Source organism: Cherax quadricarinatus, chromosome 83, assembly GCF_038502225.1.
Source record: "Cherax quadricarinatus isolate ZL_2023a chromosome 83, ASM3850222v1, whole genome shotgun sequence".
In the NCBI taxonomy this organism is placed as follows: Eukaryota; Metazoa; Arthropoda; class Malacostraca; order Decapoda; family Parastacidae; genus Cherax; species Cherax quadricarinatus.
The window spans coordinates 17,535,752-17,556,282 of record NC_091374.1 but is presented as its reverse complement, the minus strand read 5'-3'; the positions used below and the strand labels follow the sequence as shown (position 1 = coordinate 17,556,282).

Sequence of the window (20,531 nt, the reverse complement as noted above, 5' to 3'; positions counted from 1 at the left end):
GTGCTGTCTGTAGTGGGAATTTGTTTTCATTCTGACTGCAGCCTAAGATGTTTAGCCAATCCAAGTTTCACAACAAGGTTAATGATTAGCAGTCAAAGAATTTTGACAATTTTTATTCAAGTTTATACCAAAAATTTATAATATGCGAAATTAATGAAAAAATAAACGATCCAATTTGGGAAGCTCAAAAAATAATGTAATTTTTATGGACAATTTAGAAATTTAAAAAAAAATCCAAACTCTCTAAAATATAATTATCTAAAAAAAAGCTGTACAATCTATCCACTGATATTAATTTGTACCAAACTGAATCAAAATTGTATTAAATTTTTTACCTAAATTTTTATCTCAAAAGATGAATGGACAAATATAAAATGTGAAACATCTAACAATTTTTCTAGTTACAAATTGCAGAAAATTTGTAAATATATATTTGTTAACAAACACTGTTGACTGTAATAATAAATTTTCACATTTTGTCATCCATATTAATTTTCTTTTAATGATTTTTTGACATACTGTACTGAAAACTAGTTAAGGATTTTTGATCTTTATTAAGTGTAGTATGTCTCAATATTCATACTTAGATAGTAGGACATGATCCAGCATTAACATTACCAACAAAGGTAGTGTATGCTAAGGCTTCTAGTTCCTTATTGACTGTTACATTCCTTATGCAACCAACAAACCTCTCGCTGGTTGCTCCTCCACGGCGCTTCTGCACTAAAGGTTGTGATCCCAGGAACAGGGGGTTCTTAGTGTCTGTTGAAGTGGCCCCAATCTTGCCAGAGACTGGGTTGGTGGAAGTCCCATCAACTACAAGAATGGCAATGTTCTTGTTCTTGATCACTGGAAATAAATTTATAGAATGAAATAAACCATATCCAGTAACACTATATACAGTACATATGTAGATAAGTTTTAATCCTTTGGGGGTTTTGGCCGTACTAGTACGGCTTACGACCCAGGGTTTTTGACGTACTAGTACGCCTAAATTCTAGCGCCCTCAAATCTAGTGGGAGAAAGCTGAGGCATACATATGAAAGAATGGGTCTATGTGGTCAGTGTGCACAGTATAAAGAAAATCCTGCAGCACACAGTGCATAATGAGAAAAAAAAAACTGACCGTTTTTTTTTAATAAAACAGCGACTTTGCACTGTATTTTCGTATGGTATTTATTGTTGTTTTCTAGTTTTCTTGGTCTCATTTTATAGAATGGAAGACATATTATAGAAACTGAGATGATTTTGACTGGTTTTACAATGAAAAGTACCTTGAAATTGAGCTCAAAGTAGCAGAAATGTTTGATTTTTACCAAATTTCAAAAGTAAACAAATCATGCCAAGCGTCCAATACTTGTCAACTGGTGAGTCTAATATTCTTTTGTAAGTGCGCAAATATTATTTATACCATTTTTTACACTAATGCAGTAGTCTGCATAACAGTAAATCTTCTATTTTTTGCGAGAATAAAAATTCAAAGTGGAAAGCAAAAGAATGTAAGAGGGGCATTGGGACGTGACTAATAACAGAGGAAATGTCATTTTAGTGCCAGGAATGTCTTTCTTGTTTATTCTGGACCCTATTCGGAAATTGGCATCTTTTGAAATTTGTGTGAAATTGGCAAAATTGCTAGATTCTGATCACTGTACTGGATAGTTGAAATTGGTAAATGGGTGGTGTCTTGCACTCATTTGATAGAAAAAATGGAGTTCTAGCGAAATATTCATGTTTTTTGTCGGCTAGTACAGTGGAATTGGCCGAAAATAGGGCTCAAAGTGGGCAAAATCACCGATGCGTAAACATCGCCAAGACCGCAAACTTCGTGAGAGCATAATTCCGTAAGTTTTCCATCAAATTTCATACTTTTGGTGTCATTACGATCGGGAAAAGATTCTATATCTTTTCACAAGAATTTTTTTTTTTTTTTTTTTAATTTGGCCGACCCTGAGAACAAGTCTCGGAGAGGGCCTGTCGACCCTCAAAGGGTTAAATCTAAACATAATCAGTGTCTTTAGATGAATAAAATAACAGATGATGCATGTGCATGTTTTGTGTACATAATAATTATGAACCAGGTTAATTCTTGTATAATGCAGTCTGTAACTGTAAACTACATGTTACATATCAGTCACCCATGAAATTGTAATAACAAGATTGAGAGCAATCCACAGAATGGGTGGGGTTTGAACCCATGGTAAGTATATTATTCGTCTGTATAACATTCATTTGTGGTCGTGGTGGTGATCCATGCTAACACCCTTACAGTGTGCAGAAATACACCTAATAAGATGAATATTATTAAAGCCAGCTGGCCCAGTGGTTAATGTACTGGCCTGTGAATTATAGGGCTCACTTGCCATGGATTCAAACTCCACCTGTTCCATGGTTTGCTTACACATCAGTGGAAAGTATGAATATTAACTAGGCACTTTTTATTCACTGAGTCAGAGCAGTAATTTGAGAGTAGGCTTTGTTTTAGTGTCTCCAGGATGTATTACCTCAGGTTCTCATCTTCAGTCTAAGAATTTAAACGTGAAAAGAGGCTGTGCTCATGCTATCATTAACTGTGCAAAATTTTCAAATTAAACATCTGCACTGCCTCCAGCCTCCTCCTCACTGTAACAGTTTAAAGCCCATTTCTCACACTCATATAAAAGAAGTTGGTACCAGTATAATCTGGTACATTTCCCTTTTTGCCAAAATAATCTTCTCTCCAGAAACACTTCAATGCTCAACTTACCTTTTTTTTTTTCACTGCCTAAACATTTTGTTTCTCTCATTACCTTGCTCTTTTCTATCTTCACTTTCTATTTATTTCTTTGCACACCCTCACTCATTTACCAACCTTGCAGTTTCTCTTTCAATCTCCTAAAGCAACTGTCATCAGCAAAGAGCAACTATGACAACAGTGGACCCCCGCATAGCGAACTTAATCCGTGCAAGAGGGCTGGTCGTTATGCTCCTATGCGAATTAATTTTCCCCATTAATGGTAATCAAAAGTATGAAAAAAAATTTTTTTTACCACAAAAAAATGTTAATTTTAGTACACACAAACTGAAAAAGGCATGCACAATTACATGAAACTTACTTTTATTGAAGATCTGGTGATGATTGATGGGATGGGAGGAGGGGAGAGAGAGTGTTAGTGTTTAGAAGGGGAATCCCCTTATCTATCAATCCCACGTCTCTGCCTAACACCCTAACATTTACTTCTTTACAAAATACATCTTGTAGATAAAATATTTTTATATACATGTATAGAGGAAAGACATGTTATTTATGCCAGACATGAATAATAAATTATGAAATTATAGAAGCAATAACCTTTGTATTTATTGAAAAAAAAAAAGAAAAAGGTTATTGCTTCCTATAATTTCATAATTTATTATTCATGTTTGGCATAAATAATAAGTCTTCTCTATATATAAAAATATTTTACCTACAAAATGTATTTTGTAAAGAAGTAAATGTTGGGGTGCTAGGCAGAGGCATGAGACTGACAGATAATAAATCTGATACAAAGTGGGAGTTGTCACAGTTCCTCTTTGCTTATGACAGCTGCTTTTTTATTTATATAGGGAATAACTGTTAATAGTTTTTCTATGTTAGTATAAGCCTTATATTAAATAATGAGCCTTGCCAACACTATGGGACTGGTTTGTATGAGTTTGTTTATGGATTCTGAATAAAAACCATTTTCAAGAATGTGAAAGGTGGGGGGGAGAAGTTTAAGCAACTCAAAGCTATTCAGATCAAGATTAAATTTTATTTTTAAGATAACCTAAAACTGTAGCCTTGATACGAGGAAAATGGAAAAATAAGAGGAAATTAGTAGAATAAGAGGAACTAGGAAGAAAAGAAACCAGATAGAATGATAGTAAATAAGTTGTATAATAGTAAATAGGTATAATAACAGGAACTAAGAAAGTTTTCAATGAAATTAATTGTGTAATGCAGTATGGTAGGAACACATAGTTAAACATTTGTTAGCAAAATATAACTATTGTTTAGAATAATGTTGCTGCACACTGTGGACATACTCAATTTTGTTTAAAAAATTCCATTAAGGTTACTTGGCACAGGATGTAGGAATCATCAATCAGTATACAACAAATAAAATAATATTTATGACATATTATAAGTATGTATAATTATGAACATGCAAAAACTTATTCACAGAAACTTGGCAAGATATGTGAGGACAACATACCTTGGATGGAGTGCCAGTTGCCATCACACAACATCCATGGCGATGGTGGGGTATACCTCGCTGTGATAACACCTTTTCCGTTATCGACACTAAGTTCAACGCTACCGTTGTTTAGCTGCAGAATCACAAAATCACGCCTGCCATGAACAGAGGCAATAACACCACTGTTTTTTCTGGGTTTTACATCCAATGTCATTTCAAACACTCTGCCCACACTGAATCGCTTGCCTGAAAAAAGACACATCGCATTTTGTATGCATACACAGTGTGAATTTACAAAAAAGAAATGGAATGAGCTGGACACTGATACAGTAGAACCTGAACCCATACAGGGGTTATAACAAATAAAAACAATAATTAATATCAGACAATCAGAAATCAATGGGATATGGGTGGGTGAGGATCAAGAGCTAGAGCTTACTTCATGTGGAGAAATTTTCTCCAGGAGGGGGTATCAGCCCCCTTCAGCCCATTTCAGCCCTGAGGGGCCCAGCCCTCTCAGAAGGGGCAAGCATCTTGTTTACTGCTACAGCAAGTAATTGATCCCAGATGCAGCACCAGTATGCGACGTGGTCAAGCGACTGCCGGTCCGTGCAAGACTCCAGTGTTGCAAAAGTGCATTTTAATAAAAAGACAGTCCATCTCTTACCTTAGCAGGACAATTAAGGAAAATCCTGCTCCCACTTTATTACCATGGTAAAGATAGTGTACATTGTTGTCTATGCTTAAGACAGCAAGAATCAAACATTCTGCTTTGCTCCAACGAGGAAGTGGCAAGGAAGCAAAAAGTACTAGGTCATCTTTTCCTTTATGTGCTAGGGGCAGTGACAGTGGAGGACACTGTGATTTCAGATTACTTTTGACTCTACTGAGAGTCACACTGACGCCAGGATAACCAACAAACAACATTGATCCATGTGTTAGTGTGAACAAAGTGTCTCACAAAACACAATAAACACTTACAGAGAAGTGTGATCAGCTTCTTTAGTGATAAGATTGTGAACAATGAAGACAAATCTTGTGGAACATAGTGTACCAGTGTGCGTATTCCTAGACTATGGAAGACGTGGACATCCAAGGACACTTCAGCTTCTATCAAGTCGAAGGTGTGAAGAACACCATAGCTCAAGCAACAAGAGCAAGATGGGTTATAGATTTCTTGTAGTACGGGAGACTGCACAGTTCTTGAGTCGCAAGGAGTTTGTAATCAACCTATATTCGGCAGTGAGATGCGGACTTTTGAGTCCACACAAGTACGTAAGTCAGCCATCAGTGAATGAAATATGCTGACATAACACCCCCCCATTTCAGCCCGTTGAAAAATGATCAAGACAGCTACTCAAGACCTCATCTGCAGGGGCAGCTGTGTGGACGAGAGCTGTCTTTCTAAGCTAAGTTTCCTTATATTTAAACTTTAAACTTAGCTGTTAAACCATTTCTCAACACTTCAATCCAAATCTCAAATTGATTGACACATCATCAATGGCTGACAGACATAAAAGAAGCCCAAAAATCCAGTACATAAGTGCAGATACAAGAAAAGGTGAAAACATGAAAACTCATGCAATAATGTAAACAAAAGTACAGTACTGATGAAGGTAAAAGATGCAACACAGTATACCATTTGCAATTTGTGAATGATACAACAATCAGTGCAATGGACTACTATTTCATTGCTTCAAATGCTGGTACAAGACTAAGTGATCAGACTTAAAAAAAAAAAAAAAAAAAAAAAACTAAGTTTTTCATAAGGAAGTCTGTGATGATTCCTGGTTATTGTAAATGGACAGATGCCCAAACTGGAAGAAGGAAGACCACACTAAGTAATGTAGGAAAAGTAATATGACTAGACAGTATATCAATGTGGATACTGAAAAGATGAGAGTTAATGTTTATTATCCAAGATCTATTATACATCAGAGTAGGCAGGTGAGATACCAAACAGCTCTAAACTGAAGAAAAGACACAGAGTAGAGAACAGAGCAAGACGTCTCATCTCTCGCCTGGACCAATCCTAGATAGATCTGTCATTTCAGCAGAGCCTTCAACACAGTAGGGATGTGGGTGGCCTTACTGTTATATACAAGGACAATATTGTCAAAGTACCACACTTGGATCCACTTCGAGGACAGTGTGAAACAAGCTTTTATGCCACAAGACGGGCAGAAAGTAGCAACTTCACTCTAGCTGTACCCTTCTCCAGAACATCACTTCGTCTGAGATCATATACATGTACAGTGGACCCCCGGTTAACGATATTTTTTCACTCCAGAAGTATGTTCAGGTGCCAGTACTGACCGAATTTGTTCCCATAAGAAATATTGTGAAGTAGATTAGTCCATTTCAGACCCCCAAACATACACGTACAAACGCATTTACATAAATACACTTACATAATTGGTCGCATTCGGAGGTAATCGTTATGCGGGGGTCCACTGTATAGCCAGGATGACTCGAGTGTGGAACACATTTATACAGCATAATGATGTCAACGAGATAAAGTCAGTTGATCAAATGAAACTGTTGGCCCACAGATGGCTCCAACTTCATCCTGTTCCCTACTTGTATGTCTCATAACAATAAAAATGCTTTCAAAAGAGTTGATGTAGGTAACAGCTCTTAGCTTGTCAATCAAGTTAGGAATCCTGAACCTGTAAATAGCTTGTCAATAAAGCTAGAGATCCTTAACCCTTTGACTGTTTCCGACGTATAAATACGTCTTACGAGCCAATGTTTCTGACGTATTTATACGCATAAATTCTAGCAGCTTCAAATCAAGCAGGAGAAAGCTGGTAGGCCCACATGTGAGAGAATGGGTCTCCATGGTCAGTGTGCACCATATAAAAAAAATCGGGGAGCCAGTGGTGCATTGTGGGAATGCCATTTCAGTTGTCCTTTTTCAGCATGTCTAGCGGTAAGAAATGTGATTCCCCAGCAAATCTGGGACTCTTCTCTTCCCAAGTGATGCTCTAACACAGATGGAAGTGTCAGTGAAGATCAATTTCATGATTTGGAGGAGTTTGAGACCAAAAGCAATGGAGGAGGAGGAGGGGGAGGAGGGGAGGAAGAGGAGGAGGAGGAGGAGGAGGGAAGGAAGAGGAGGAGGAGGAGGAGGAGGAGGAGGAGGAGGAGGAGGAGGAGGAGGAGGAGGAGGAGGAGAAGAGGAGGAGGAGGAGGAGGAAGAAGAAGATGTAATAATATTGTTCCCTTGAAGCAAGAAAAAAAAAAGTCCACCCCATGACAGTGACAAGATAAGGGGAGATAACATCTGATAAGAGCTGACTTTGATGAGGGTAAAGGAGGGTAATATTACATGACCATCGCCCTCCCTTTGTTTTTGCTGGTACACAAACATTTGTCTGTCTGTCTATTTGTCTGTCTGTCAAGCTCCCTGTCTGTCCATCTAGCTCTCTGTCTCAGAGAGAGCCACAAGACTGTGTCATCACGTTTACTCACATCTTCAAGCAGAGTATAGCACTTTGTCTGGATTTCTTGGGTTATCCTAGGTAATTTACACTATGTATACTTGTATTTATGTGTACCTGTGAGACAGAGATAGGCAGACAGATAGAAAGAGAGACAGATTGAAAGATATAGAATGAGGGAGAAAGATAATTAGATAGAATGGAGGAGGGGAAGCAGCATCCGACCCCATTGTTTTGACAGGCAGTAGGGGTAGTGACTAATGAGACAATATGTCACTTTGACAGCTGCCGACTTCTGACTCAAAACAATTATAAGCCACACACTCCCACACAAGACAAGGAGGAGGAGAAGGAGGAGGAGGAGGAGGAGGAGGAGGAGGAGGAGGAGGAGGAGGAGGAGGAGGAGAAGGAGAAGGAGAAGGAGAAGGAGGAGGAGGAGGAGGAGCAGGCGAAGGAAGAGGAAGAGGAGGAGGAGGAGGAGGAGGAGGAGAAGGGGAAGGAGAAGGAGGAGCAGGAGGAGGAGAAGGAGGAGAAGGAGGAGGAGGAGAAGGAGGAGGAGTAGAAGGAGGAGAAGTAGAAGGAGTAGAAGGAGGAGGAGGAGGAAGAAGAGGAGGAGGAGGAGGAGAAGGAGGAGGAGGAGGAGGATGATTGTTTGTTTTTGTAAACAAGTTTTGTAAACAATATATTGATAATTATATTTGTGTGCTTATTGTGTTGTATACAACGAGTGTATATATGTACATTGCACCTTACTTTGGTCTCATAGGCCACATAAGTTATGTGAAAAAATAAAATAGTGAAAAAAACAAAAAACCTTCAATTACAAGTAAACTAAAGTTTACCGGGTGAGCGGCAGTCGCCGCTGTTGCCATACGCGGCTCATTTTCTGCAAACTTCAAGGCTCTATATCTTGGTAAGTACCGATGGCAAAATTTTTTTTTTTTGGACTAAAACACTCAGAAAAATAATCTTAACATTTTCATAAGAAAAAATAATTTTTTTTTTTTTGAATATTTGGCGACATAGAATGACAGTTTCAGAGAGGGGCCTGAAACAGTCAAAGGGTTAACCTGTAAATAGCTTGTCAATAAAGCTAGGGATCCTTAACCTTGTCAAACCCTGTGTGAAAAAAAAAAAAGGTACAGAGCATGCTTTCATAGTGATGTTTTGCTCTAAATAAAACTTTATCAACTTTGTAAGGCTCTACTTACACAGGGTAAAACACTGTTACAATAAAACCTTGCTCTGTACCTATCTTTTCTATGATACTGTTAACAGTACACCATTATATCCTCCCCTGCCCTAAAGATATATTGATAAACATACCCTCTAAGTAGAGAGGAGTACGAGTATTAAAAGGTGGAATTCACAGGAGAGAAAAAAGTTGGTCTGAATATATCATCATAATGCACAACTGAGGCATTGTGCTAAAAATCACTGTGGATCACAGAACCTCAGTAAAATGACCACCCCATGACACTGATAGATATGGCATTCACTGTCTCTAGGTTGAAGAGAGGATAAGAGGTATACATAATATATTAACCCTTTCACGGTCCAAGGCCAAAATCTGAAGTGGTGCTCCATTGTCCAAGAAATTTTTGAAAAAAAAAAAAAAAAAAAATCTTACAGAATTAAAGAGTATATTTTTGTGAAGGTAATAAGACAAAAAAAATTTTCTGATCAGTACGTACCGAGATACAGTGCCAAGAAGTTTACCCAAAATGACCGGGTGGTGGCAACATCGACGATTTCCACATACGTGCATTACTTTATTTAACGTTTTTTGTAGTTTTTTCTTTTCTTTTCTAATTTTTTTCTTTTCCTACTAACATTTGGGGCCTGAGAGACCAATACTGTATATAATGTATATATATAAACTCACTTTACTGAACACAATAACCACACTAAAGTTATTATCATATTATTGTTTACCACTTTTGTTTATTACAATAAACATGCACAAATTTTGTATAATACTAATGTTCTATCATATATTTACATATTTACAATCACTGGACATGGTTTTAGAACTGCTGGAGCTTGTGGAACTCCTTGAAACAAGGCACCATGCACAGAGGTACCTTACATTCCTCGCACATAAACCGAGTGTCTTTGTGTCTTTGTTGCCGTCGTTTTGTTTGTGCACAGACAATGCATCGCTTCTGAGCAAATTTCTTCTGAGTTGAAGGAAGCTGTATTATGAAATGATCACCTTCCCTCCTCAAACGCTTGGGTATATCCTGAGGAATTCGAGGACCTTGTTTGTATAGCAGGTGTTGTTACCTGGTACTTCATTATGAGTTGTCTGACAACAGACAAACAAAATTCACCATACGGTGGTCTGTTGCCAGTCTTCATTTGGTACATATTATATGCATTGAGCATTGAAATGTCCATGAGATGGAAGAAAAGTTTCATGTACCACTTGTAACTCTTGCGAACACAATCAACAAAGCCAATCTGCATGTCACATTTGTCAACCAAGCGCATGTTTTGTGTATAATCAATCACTGTCACTGGTTTTCGAATATTTTCATTAGTCACTCGATCAACGTCACTCTCATCATTACTGAAGTCAGAGGCCTGGCCACGCGAAAATAATAGTTTTCTCTTGCGATGAGGTACAACTGACCGTGACTGAGGAGTGCCCACACTAGAGGTAGAAGGTTGAGGATTGTCAGGGTTTTCTGCGCTATTATCGATATCCTGGCCATTCCTTTCGGTCACTAACTGATCAAAGCCAAAGAATTCGTCTTCATTTCCACTTCCATCAGTGTCAGAACCATCAGATAGGAAGAGGAGGGTCCCAATTTTCCTTGGAGTGAGAGCTGCCTTGCAACGAGGCATGGTGAACAAAGGTAACTGAGCCGGCGTTCCCACAATGCTATGCGGGCGCCTAAAATTTTTGCTTACGACGCACACCCACCATGCAGACCCATTCTCTCACATGTAGGCCTATGAGCATTTTTGCACTAAATTTGACGCCGCTAGAATTTTGGCGTAGATCTACGGGACGGACCCTGAAAGGGTTAAAGACAAATGATGGTAAGTGTGCCAGTGAATTTGTCATCATCAGACACTTTTCCCCATTGCACTCATTTGAAGTGCAAAAAACTGTCAACCATTTAACCCTTTCAGGGTCCAGAGGCCAAATTTCAAAGTGCACACCAGTGTCCAAGAATTTTCAAAAAATAATTGTTATTTTTTTATGAAATGGTAGAGAATCTTTTTCTGAAGGTAATAAAACAAGAAGTACGAAATTTGATGGAAAATTGACGAAATTATGCTTTCACGAATTTTGATGTGTCAGTGATATTTATGCATTGGCGATTTTGCCGACTAACTCCCAATATAGGCCAATTACCTTATTCCAGTCAACCAAATTCTTAGCTATTTCACTAGTATTACTTCTATTCTATCGACTGAGCACAAGAAATCGCCAACTCAACTGTTTCAACTACAAAATAAAATACGTAATTGGAAATTGGTAATTTGGCCAATTTAGTGAAAAGTTCAAAATATTCCAATTTCAAAATAGGGTCCAGAATAAACAATGCAGGCATTCCTGGCACTAAACTAACATTTCCTCTGTTCATTAGTTACGTTTTCAGGCTTTACAAATGAATTCCATTTTGATTTTCAATTCACATAATGAATTTTTATTCAAACCAAAAAATAGAAATTTACTGTCATGAAATATTGTAATAATTGTATAAATAATATCACCACATTTGTGAATGTATATTAGACCCACCAGCTGACATGTATTAGACGTGTAAGGTCATTTGTTTACTCTTGAACATCGGCAAAAATTTAACATTTCTGCTACTTTGAGCTCAGTTTCCAATCATTTTCAGTACTAAAACCAATCAAAATCATCTCTATTTCTGTAATATGTCTTCCATTCTATAAATGAGACCAAGAAATCACAAATACAACTATAGAAAACCTACGAAAAAACACTGCAAAGTTACTGTTTTAATCGAAAATTACACTCTCAGTTTTTCTCTCATTATGCACTGTGTGCTGCAGGATTTGCATTATGTGGTGCACACATACCACATAGATGTATTCTCTCATATCTAGGCCCAAATTTACCGCTCACAGCTTATCAAAGTGAACTGAGCTCATGGTGTAGATCTACGGTTTGGACCCTCAACGTAAAGCCATAGATCTATGGCACAGACCCTGAAAGGGTTAATAAAGGTATAGTCTAGCAAGAAGACTATTTTGTTTGAATATTTCAGGCTATACAGGTGGTGAGAATATATTAAAAATAGAATAATGCAAGAGTCATTCTATCCAGATGAAAAAACTTTATCCAGTTACATAGCTAACAATCCCCTATTTTCCATTACATAAAGTTTTTTTTCCAAGACTGAAAACACTTGTTTACAACTTGTTCTTACTTCACCAGATCCCAGTGTTGATAGTTCTACCTCCCATCACATTTGTAGAAGTTATAATACACAAATAACTTACACTTAAGAGATAAACTCTGTATGACTAGTTAACAGTCCCAGTCGGACCAAAATGTCTTCGTAAGTTTCAGTCTCCCAAGAGCAGGTTGTGTATTGTTCCTGTCACAGTACAACATTTCTTTCATTTACTAATTATATAAGACAACAGTGCCAAAACTCTGAAGGAGGGGTGTTAACCCTTTCAGGGTCCAAGGCCCAAATCTGGAGTCACGCACCAGTGTCCAAGAATTTTCAAAAAAAAAATTTGTTATTTTTTCTTATGAAATCGTAGAGAATCTTTTTGTGAAGGTAATAAAACAAAAAGTACGAAATTTGATGGAAAATTGACGAAATTATGCTCTCGCGAATTTTGATGTGTCAGCGATATTTACGAATCGGCGATTTTGCCGACTTTGACTCCCATTTTAGGCCAATTACATTATTCCAATCAACCAAATTCTTAGCTATTTCACTAGTATTACTTCCATTCTATCGATTGAGCACAAGAAATCGCCAAGTCAACTGTTTCAACTACAAAATAAAGTGATCGGAAATTGTTAATTTGGCCAATTTAACACAAGTTCAAAATATTCCAATTTCAAAATAGGGTCCAGAATGAACAATGTAGGCATTCCTGGCACTAAACTAACATTTCCTCTGTTCATTAGTTACGTTTTCAGGCTTTACAAATGAATTCCATTTTGATTTTCAATTCACATAATGAATTTTTATTCAAACCAAAAAATAGAAATTTACTGTCATGAAATATTGTAATAATTGTATAAATAATATCACCACATTTGTGAATGTATATTAGACCCACCAGCTGACATGTATTAGACGTGTAAGGTCATTTGTTTACTCTTGAACATCGGCAAAAATTTAACATTTCTGCTACTTTGAGCTCAGTTTCCAATCATTTTCAGTACTAAAACCAATCAAAATCATCTCTATTTCTGTAATATGTCTTCCATTCTATAAATGAGACCAAGAAATCACAAATACAACTATAGAAAACCTACGAAAAAACACTGCAAAGTTACTGTTTTAATCGAAAATTACACTCTCAGTTTTTCTCTCATTATGCACTGTGTGCTGCAGGATTTGCAATATGTGGTGCACACATACCACATAGATGTATTCTCTCATATCTAGGCCCAAATTTACCGCTCACAGCTTATCAAAGTGAACTGAGCTCATGGTGTAGATCTACGGTTTGGACCCTCAACGTAAAGCCATAGATCTATGGCACAGACCCTGAAAGGGTTAATAAAGGTATAGTCTAGCAAGAAGACTATTTTGTTTGAATATTTCAGGCTATACAGGTGGTGAGAATATATTAAAAATAGAATAATGCAAGAGTCATTCTATCCAGATGAAAAAACTTTATCCAGTTACATAGCTAACAATCCCCTATTTTCCATTACATAAAGTTTTTTTTCCAAGACTGAAAACACTTGTTTACAACTTGTTCTTACTTCACCAGATCCCAGTGTTGATAGTTCTACCTCCCATCACATTTGTAGAAGTTATAATACACAAATAACTTACACTTAAGAGATAAACTCTGTATGACTAGTTAACAGTCCCAGTCGGACCAAAATGTCTTCGTAAGTTTCAGTCTCCCAAGAGCAGGTTGTGTATTGTTCCTGTCACAGTACAACATTTCTTTCATTTACTAATTATATAAGACAACAGTGCCAAAACTCTGAAGGAGGGGTGTTAACCCTTTCAGGGTCCAAGGCCCAAATCTGGAGTCACGCACCAGTGTCCAAGAATTTTCAAAAAAAAAATTTGTTATTTTTTCTTATGAAATCGTAGAGAATCTTTTTGTGAAGGTAATAAAACAAAAAGTACGAAATTTGATGGAAAATTGACGAAATTATGCTCTCGCGAATTTTGATGTGTCAGCGATATTTACGAATCGGCGATTTTGCCGACTTTGACTCCCATTTTAGGCCAATTACATTATTCCAATCAACCAAATTCTTAGCTATTTCACTAGTATTACTTCCATTCTATCGATTGAGCACAAGAAATCGCCAAGTCAACTGTTTCAACTACAAAATAAAGTGATCGGAAATTGTTAATTTGGCCAATTTAACACAAGTTCAAAATATTCCAATTTCAAAATAGGGTCCAGAATGAACAATGTAGGCATTCCTGGCACTAAACTAACATTTCCTCTGTTCATTAGTTATGTTTTGAGGCTTTACAAATAAATTCCATTTTGATTTTTTATTCACATAATGAATTTTTATTCACACCAAAAAATAGAAGATTTAATGTTATGCAATACTGTAATAATTGTATAAATATCATCACCATATTTGTGAATGTATATTAGACCCACCAGCTGACGTGTATTAGACGTGTGAGGTCGTTTGTTTACTCTTGAATATCGGCAAAAATTTAACATTTCCGCTACTTTGAGCTCAGTTTCAAGCCATTTCCAATGCTAAAACCAATCAAAATCATCTCTATTTCTGTAATATGTCTTCCATTCTATCAAATGAGACCAAGAAATCGCAAATACAACTATAAAAAACATACGAAAAAACACTGCAAAGTTGCTGTTTTAATCGAAAAATCATGATTTCATTTTTTTTCTCTCATTATACACAGTGTGCTGCAGGATCTGTTTTATGTGGTGCACACATACCACATAGATGTATTCTCTCATATCTAGGCCCAAATGTACCACTCACAGTTTATCAGAGTGAGCTGAGCTCATGGCGTAGATCTACGGTTTGGACCCTGAACGTAAAGCCGTAGATCTACGGGACGGACCCTGAAAGGGTTAATGTTGCAGTTTTATAACTGTAGTGTGAGCATGCCTCTGGCAAGACAGTAATGGAGTGAATGATGATGAAGGTTTCTCTTTTTGGGCCACCCTACCTTGATGGGAAGCAGCCGATGTGTTAATATATAAAAAAAAAAAATTATTTGATCCTCCAGATATTTGTTTTGCTGATTTGTCAGTTAATTAGTTTAACTCAACCAAATACAGTAACTTACCCTTCATGGGGTTGTGCCTTGATGCTGGTGAAAGGTATTGGAACTTTCTTAGATAAAACCTATTTACCCTCTATACTTCCTTTCCCTAAGTGCTGCATGACCCTAACAAATTTAGTTTTCTAATTTTTATTAAAATAATAATAATGTTACTATTATTGTTATTATTATTAATTACATTAATAATAGTATAAAAATTTAATTTTCTATTTAGATGTACAGAAAAGCCCCACATTTTCTGCACCCTCTTTTTTGGTGCTCCACACTTTTGGTGTTTTCCAATTTAACCACTGTTCATCATGTTCAGTGCTTTTTCCACTTTTCTGCAACTTTTGCACAACAATTGCATAAGAGAAGGGCAACCTGTGCCATATTGTAAGGCAAGTACTGCATATACTGTGTAATTATTTTAATTTTGCATTTTTTTTTATGCCTAACTGCACTGAGCACTTTAATATATAATAGTGTAAACATGTTATCAGGCATTCGATATAGAAAAAACTGCTCTTTTCCACCCGCAGGCGATTTTCACTTATCGGGTATGAGAACATAACAGCGGTAGAAATGGGGCCCTCCTATATAGCATTAGTCATCATTTACTCTTTTTATATATTTTTTATGTATATAATTACAGCACTTTTAGCTTGAATTTCTTTTCATTAGGTGTTCTATTAGCGCTAGAACAATATTATAAGCACTGTCAACTTTTTTCTATTTAAGCACTGCATGTTCAAATTATTCCTATAATTTAATGCTTTTCTGAGAATATAATAATAATTATTTACAACAAAACCTGCAGAATGCTTCAACTTACGCAATATAACATTAGCGCGAGGTCCATCCCCAAAGAATATGCCAGGTTCAACATTAGCAGAACAGCGGATAAGACCATAAGCATCGTGTGAACCGCCAACACGCTGGTTATTCAAGCGGAAGTTTCTCAGACATCCATTGAAAGAGAGCTCGGTACCTTCGGTATTTGGTCGGACCACATCTGCAACCTCAGCAGCAATACCACCATAGTACACAGGCTCCTGTTCACACATAAAACTCTCAGTTTTAATTTAAGCTCAAGCCAAGAGAGTGAATCAAATAGGAGAAAGAATATGAAGAAGAGACAGGTGAAGAGGAGCTTTCACTGTGAGAATAATAACAATAACAGCTTGTCTTGCACCAGTGTCTTCATTATTGTCAAGAGTAAATTTCTGTATCCATGAGAAATCATAAAATAAATTAAATATTAATCAAAAAGAACATTTTAGTTTCATTTTCTTAATGCACTATAAGCTTTCATAAAAATTAAAAAATACTTCAAACCTTTAGGTCAATGAATTTGGAATCTCCTTTGCCAGTGCCATTAGCAACCTGGAAACCATCAATAAAGAGCATTCCGTGCTCATCCCGTCGTTCCACTACTGCACTATGCCATGCACCATCATCGTAAGATTGTTCTGATCGCATCAGTGCAGCTCCAGTACCAGTGTTGAAACTGAAAACAATCTGTAAGCAAAAAATTAATAGTGAATTGTAATCATATTAACTGGTACAGGTGTCCCTGGCTTTATATAGTAAAGTACATGAATTTTAAGACCATAGAACTCAGGCCATCAACACTTAATTCCACATAAGAAAAAATACACATTGCAAACCACACCAATCACCTATGACAAATCTACATTACACACAGAATTACCAAAAGAAACTACACATCATATAACAAGTGAATTCACATACAGTAAACCCATATATAGAAAAGGAAACTTGTATATTAATAATAAGTATTATACAACAAAATTCTGGTTTTTGCAATACAGCAGAAAAGGCTAGGTGCATTCACTGAAAGTTTTAGATTGTTGCATTTGACAATCTATATGTTTTATGCTAAACATGATAAAGGTCACAATATCTGAACATGAAATTATTAAATATATTTTTAGCTTAGGAAGTTAGGGGTACATGTATGAGTACAGGAAGGCCCCGCTTTACGGCGTTTCACTTTACGGCGTTCCGCTAATACGGACATTTCAAATTATGACCAAAACTCGCTATACGGCTCCCCCCACCTGACTTTCTAATACGGTCACCGTGCCCCACCCTGTTTGTTTACATTCTCCATGAGCTCAGTAAGCACTAAGTCTCTCCATTTTGTCTGGAAACTCCAAAATTTCAAATGTTTTTAAAAGTTATTTCATATTTTATATATACTCTGATAATTATACTTATGTATACCTGTACCTAAATAAACTTACATACATCGAGTCATTTAAATGTCGTATATTACGTTAATATACACATTTTCATTAATCCATCCATGATATTTTTTTCAAAATTATATAATAAACACGATGCATAACATATAAATAAGATAAATACACCCCACAGTAGAATAAATAAACATAAATGTGAGATGTGGTAGCAGACGACTTGCACAAGTGACGCCATATTAGAAATGATAATAACAATACTCACCGAGTCTCATTAAATGTCGTATATTACGGTAATATACACATTTTCATTAATCCATCCATGATATTTTTTTCAAAATTATATAATAAACACGATGCATAACATATAAATAAGATAAATACACCCCACAGTAGAATAAATAAACATAAATGTGAGATGTGGTAGCAGACGACTTGCACAAGTGGTGATAATAACAATACTCGCCGAGTCTCATTAAATGTCGTATATTACGGTAATATACACATTTTCATTAATCCATCCATGATATTTTTTTCAAAATTATATAATAAACACGATGCATAACATATAAATAAGATAAATACACCCCACAGTAGAATAAATAAACATAAATGTGAGATGTGGTAGCAGACGACTTGCACAAGTGGTGATAATAACAATACTCGCCGAGTCTCATTAAATGTCGTATATTACGGTAATATACACATTTTCATTAATCCATCCATGATATTTTTTTCAAAATTATATAATAAACACGATGCATAACATATAAATAAGATAAATACACCCCACAGTAGAATAAATAAACATAAATGTGAGATGTGGTAGCAGACGACTTGCACAAGTGACGCCATAATAACAATACTCACCGAGTCTCATTAAATGTCGTATATTACGGTAATATACACATTTTCATTAATCCATCCATGATATTTTTTTTAAAAATTATATAATAAACACGATACATAACATAAAAAGATGATAAATACACCCCACAATAGAATAAATAAACATAAATATAAGATGTGGGAGCCTGGTTTGTTTACTCTGCGCCTGTCACCTCTCATGTACTCATTCTTTCTCTCTCTCATTTATTCGTTTTATCTCATTTACTTACTCCTGACCCTACATTAAGACTACAAATATTTTAAGGTAAGTAATGAGTGAACTGTATATACATTTTATCGCTCTGGGATGCTTAAATATCATAGAATAGTATGTGTGGGTGGGGTGGCCTGGTAAGGTAGCCTGGCTATTACAATACATACCACACTTGATTTCTTACAATAAATACTACTTGTCTCACCCTAGATTAAGACTATAAATATTTTAAGGTAAGTAATGAGTGCACTATGTGTGTATTGTACCTTTTTATTGTTTTTTGATGCCTGGTTCTATTGCTAACTTAATATATGTTAGTGTAAACTTGTTATCTAGTGTTTGTATGCATTTATAAGGGGAAAAAAAGGGTGTTCCACTTTACGGCGATTTCCACTTTACGGCGGTAGCCTGGAACCTAACCTGCCATATAAGTGGGGCCCTCCTGTATATAGTTTGTCTTGGTTCGACATAGGGACTGGGCTGAACAGATCATGTTTGAAAGGCCTTAATGTATTTTTTTTTTTTACTTTTTGAGATACTTTTCAATCACTCTTTCACTCTGTCAACTACATAAATTCCACTAGTGAACCCTACTCATGCACTGTATCTTGCGAAACTTCCAAATGGATTTCTAACTTGTCTTTTGTATAGAAATCTGTGTCTAACTTTTCCTTGGTAACACTTTTCATGTGTATTCATATGAACTTTAGAATATCTGTTATGGTATCACACTGTTTTATGTAAATACATTACTCTTATCTTGTTATGTAATCAATTTTATGTTTTTATCTTAACAACATCCATCTCCCACTGATGAAGGGAGACCCAAAAAAGAAAAAACCTGAAGTTTCTCTTTATATATTTAGTAATATACACAGAAGGGATTACTAGCCCCTTGCTCCTGGCATTTTCGTCACCTTTGACAACATTCATAGCTTACAGAGGAAGGATTCTTCTCTACTTCCCCATGAAGATGAAAGGAAAATTAACAAGAACAAGAACTATTAAGAAAAAACTGACATGGGTGTGTATACATTCAATTTTATGCACCCTTGATATACCTTATACTTAGTTAAATTTTTATATTTTTTCATCTTTCTGTTTATTATTACTATTCTTTATAAAATTACTATATTTTTAGTACTGTTACAACCTTGTCATTGTACAATAATTATTTTTATTACCCTTATTATTAGAAGCATAAAATAATTTTAATTCTTCCTCATCATTAATTCCTTATTACATACTATATTATAGTCCACGAGTCTCAATGCTGATCCTCAAGTCTCCTCTCTGATCTTCATAATAATCAACTTACAACAGACCAAGTTTGCAAATATTATACAGTTAGCCAAACAAAAACTACCTTCAGAAACACCAAGAACATCTCAGTATTACATTGTAATGCTAGATCCCCAAGTAAATGATAGCAATACACTGCTAGAGTCACTAAACAACCCTTCCTCCTAATAACTATGTCACACTTTTACATAAGGTATGCTGCCCATTTCTAAGTTAGGTTAGGTTAGGTCAGGTTAAGTTAGCCTAGGTTAGGTTAGGTTAAGTAAGGTAAGGTATGTTAAGGTAAGGTAGGGTTAAGTTAGATTGAGGAAGGTTAGCGTACAGAAAAACTGTAAATATGAGATAAAATACACTTAAACAGTCTGCAGTACATATAGAAAGCATACACATAATGTGCACAGCAGATGTAACTACAGTATATTGTTTATCAACTGTTCAAGGCACCATCAACAGCCACCAATTTGACTGCTTTTACAACAGTGCCATGTTGTCTATGGTCAAGACGACAAGCTGCACTAAATGCAAAACCTAACCTTCCTTATTCTTTTTGAAACTGGGCTAAAGCTTAATACTACAGACATTTAGAACTTACTTGGATACACAAATCTGATCAAAATGAGGTAAAACAGCAATCTACTACATAATGACATGAAATGTATTAGCTCAACATGTACCAGAGACAAACCTGAGGAATACATATTTGCACAATTTACAATAAAACCTTAAAAATACAGTCACAATTGGAGCTGTCTACACAGCACATGCAAATATAGCCAATTCTGGTGGTAATTTGAACCCTTTGAGGG

The 20,531-nt window shown here is 36.0% G+C and overlaps 1 protein-coding gene across 1 annotated transcript in view; it reads right to left on the bottom strand.

Moving 5' to 3' along the window:
* Positions 1–442: 442 nt before the first annotated feature.
* LOC128702233 (laminin subunit alpha-like) overlaps positions 443–20,531 on the bottom strand; it is a 206,955-nt gene continuing 186,866 nt past the window's right edge. Inside the window, exons 32-35 of the mRNA XM_070102903.1 lie at positions 16,435–16,617; positions 15,932–16,151; positions 4,215–4,442; positions 443–849 (exon numbers count right to left, since the gene is read on the bottom strand). Coding sequence (XP_069959004.1) covers positions 584–849; positions 4,215–4,442; positions 15,932–16,151; positions 16,435–16,617 — 897 coding nt within the window. The 3' untranslated portion in view covers positions 443–583. The remainder of the gene's footprint in view (positions 850–4,214; positions 4,443–15,931; positions 16,152–16,434; positions 16,618–20,531) is intronic.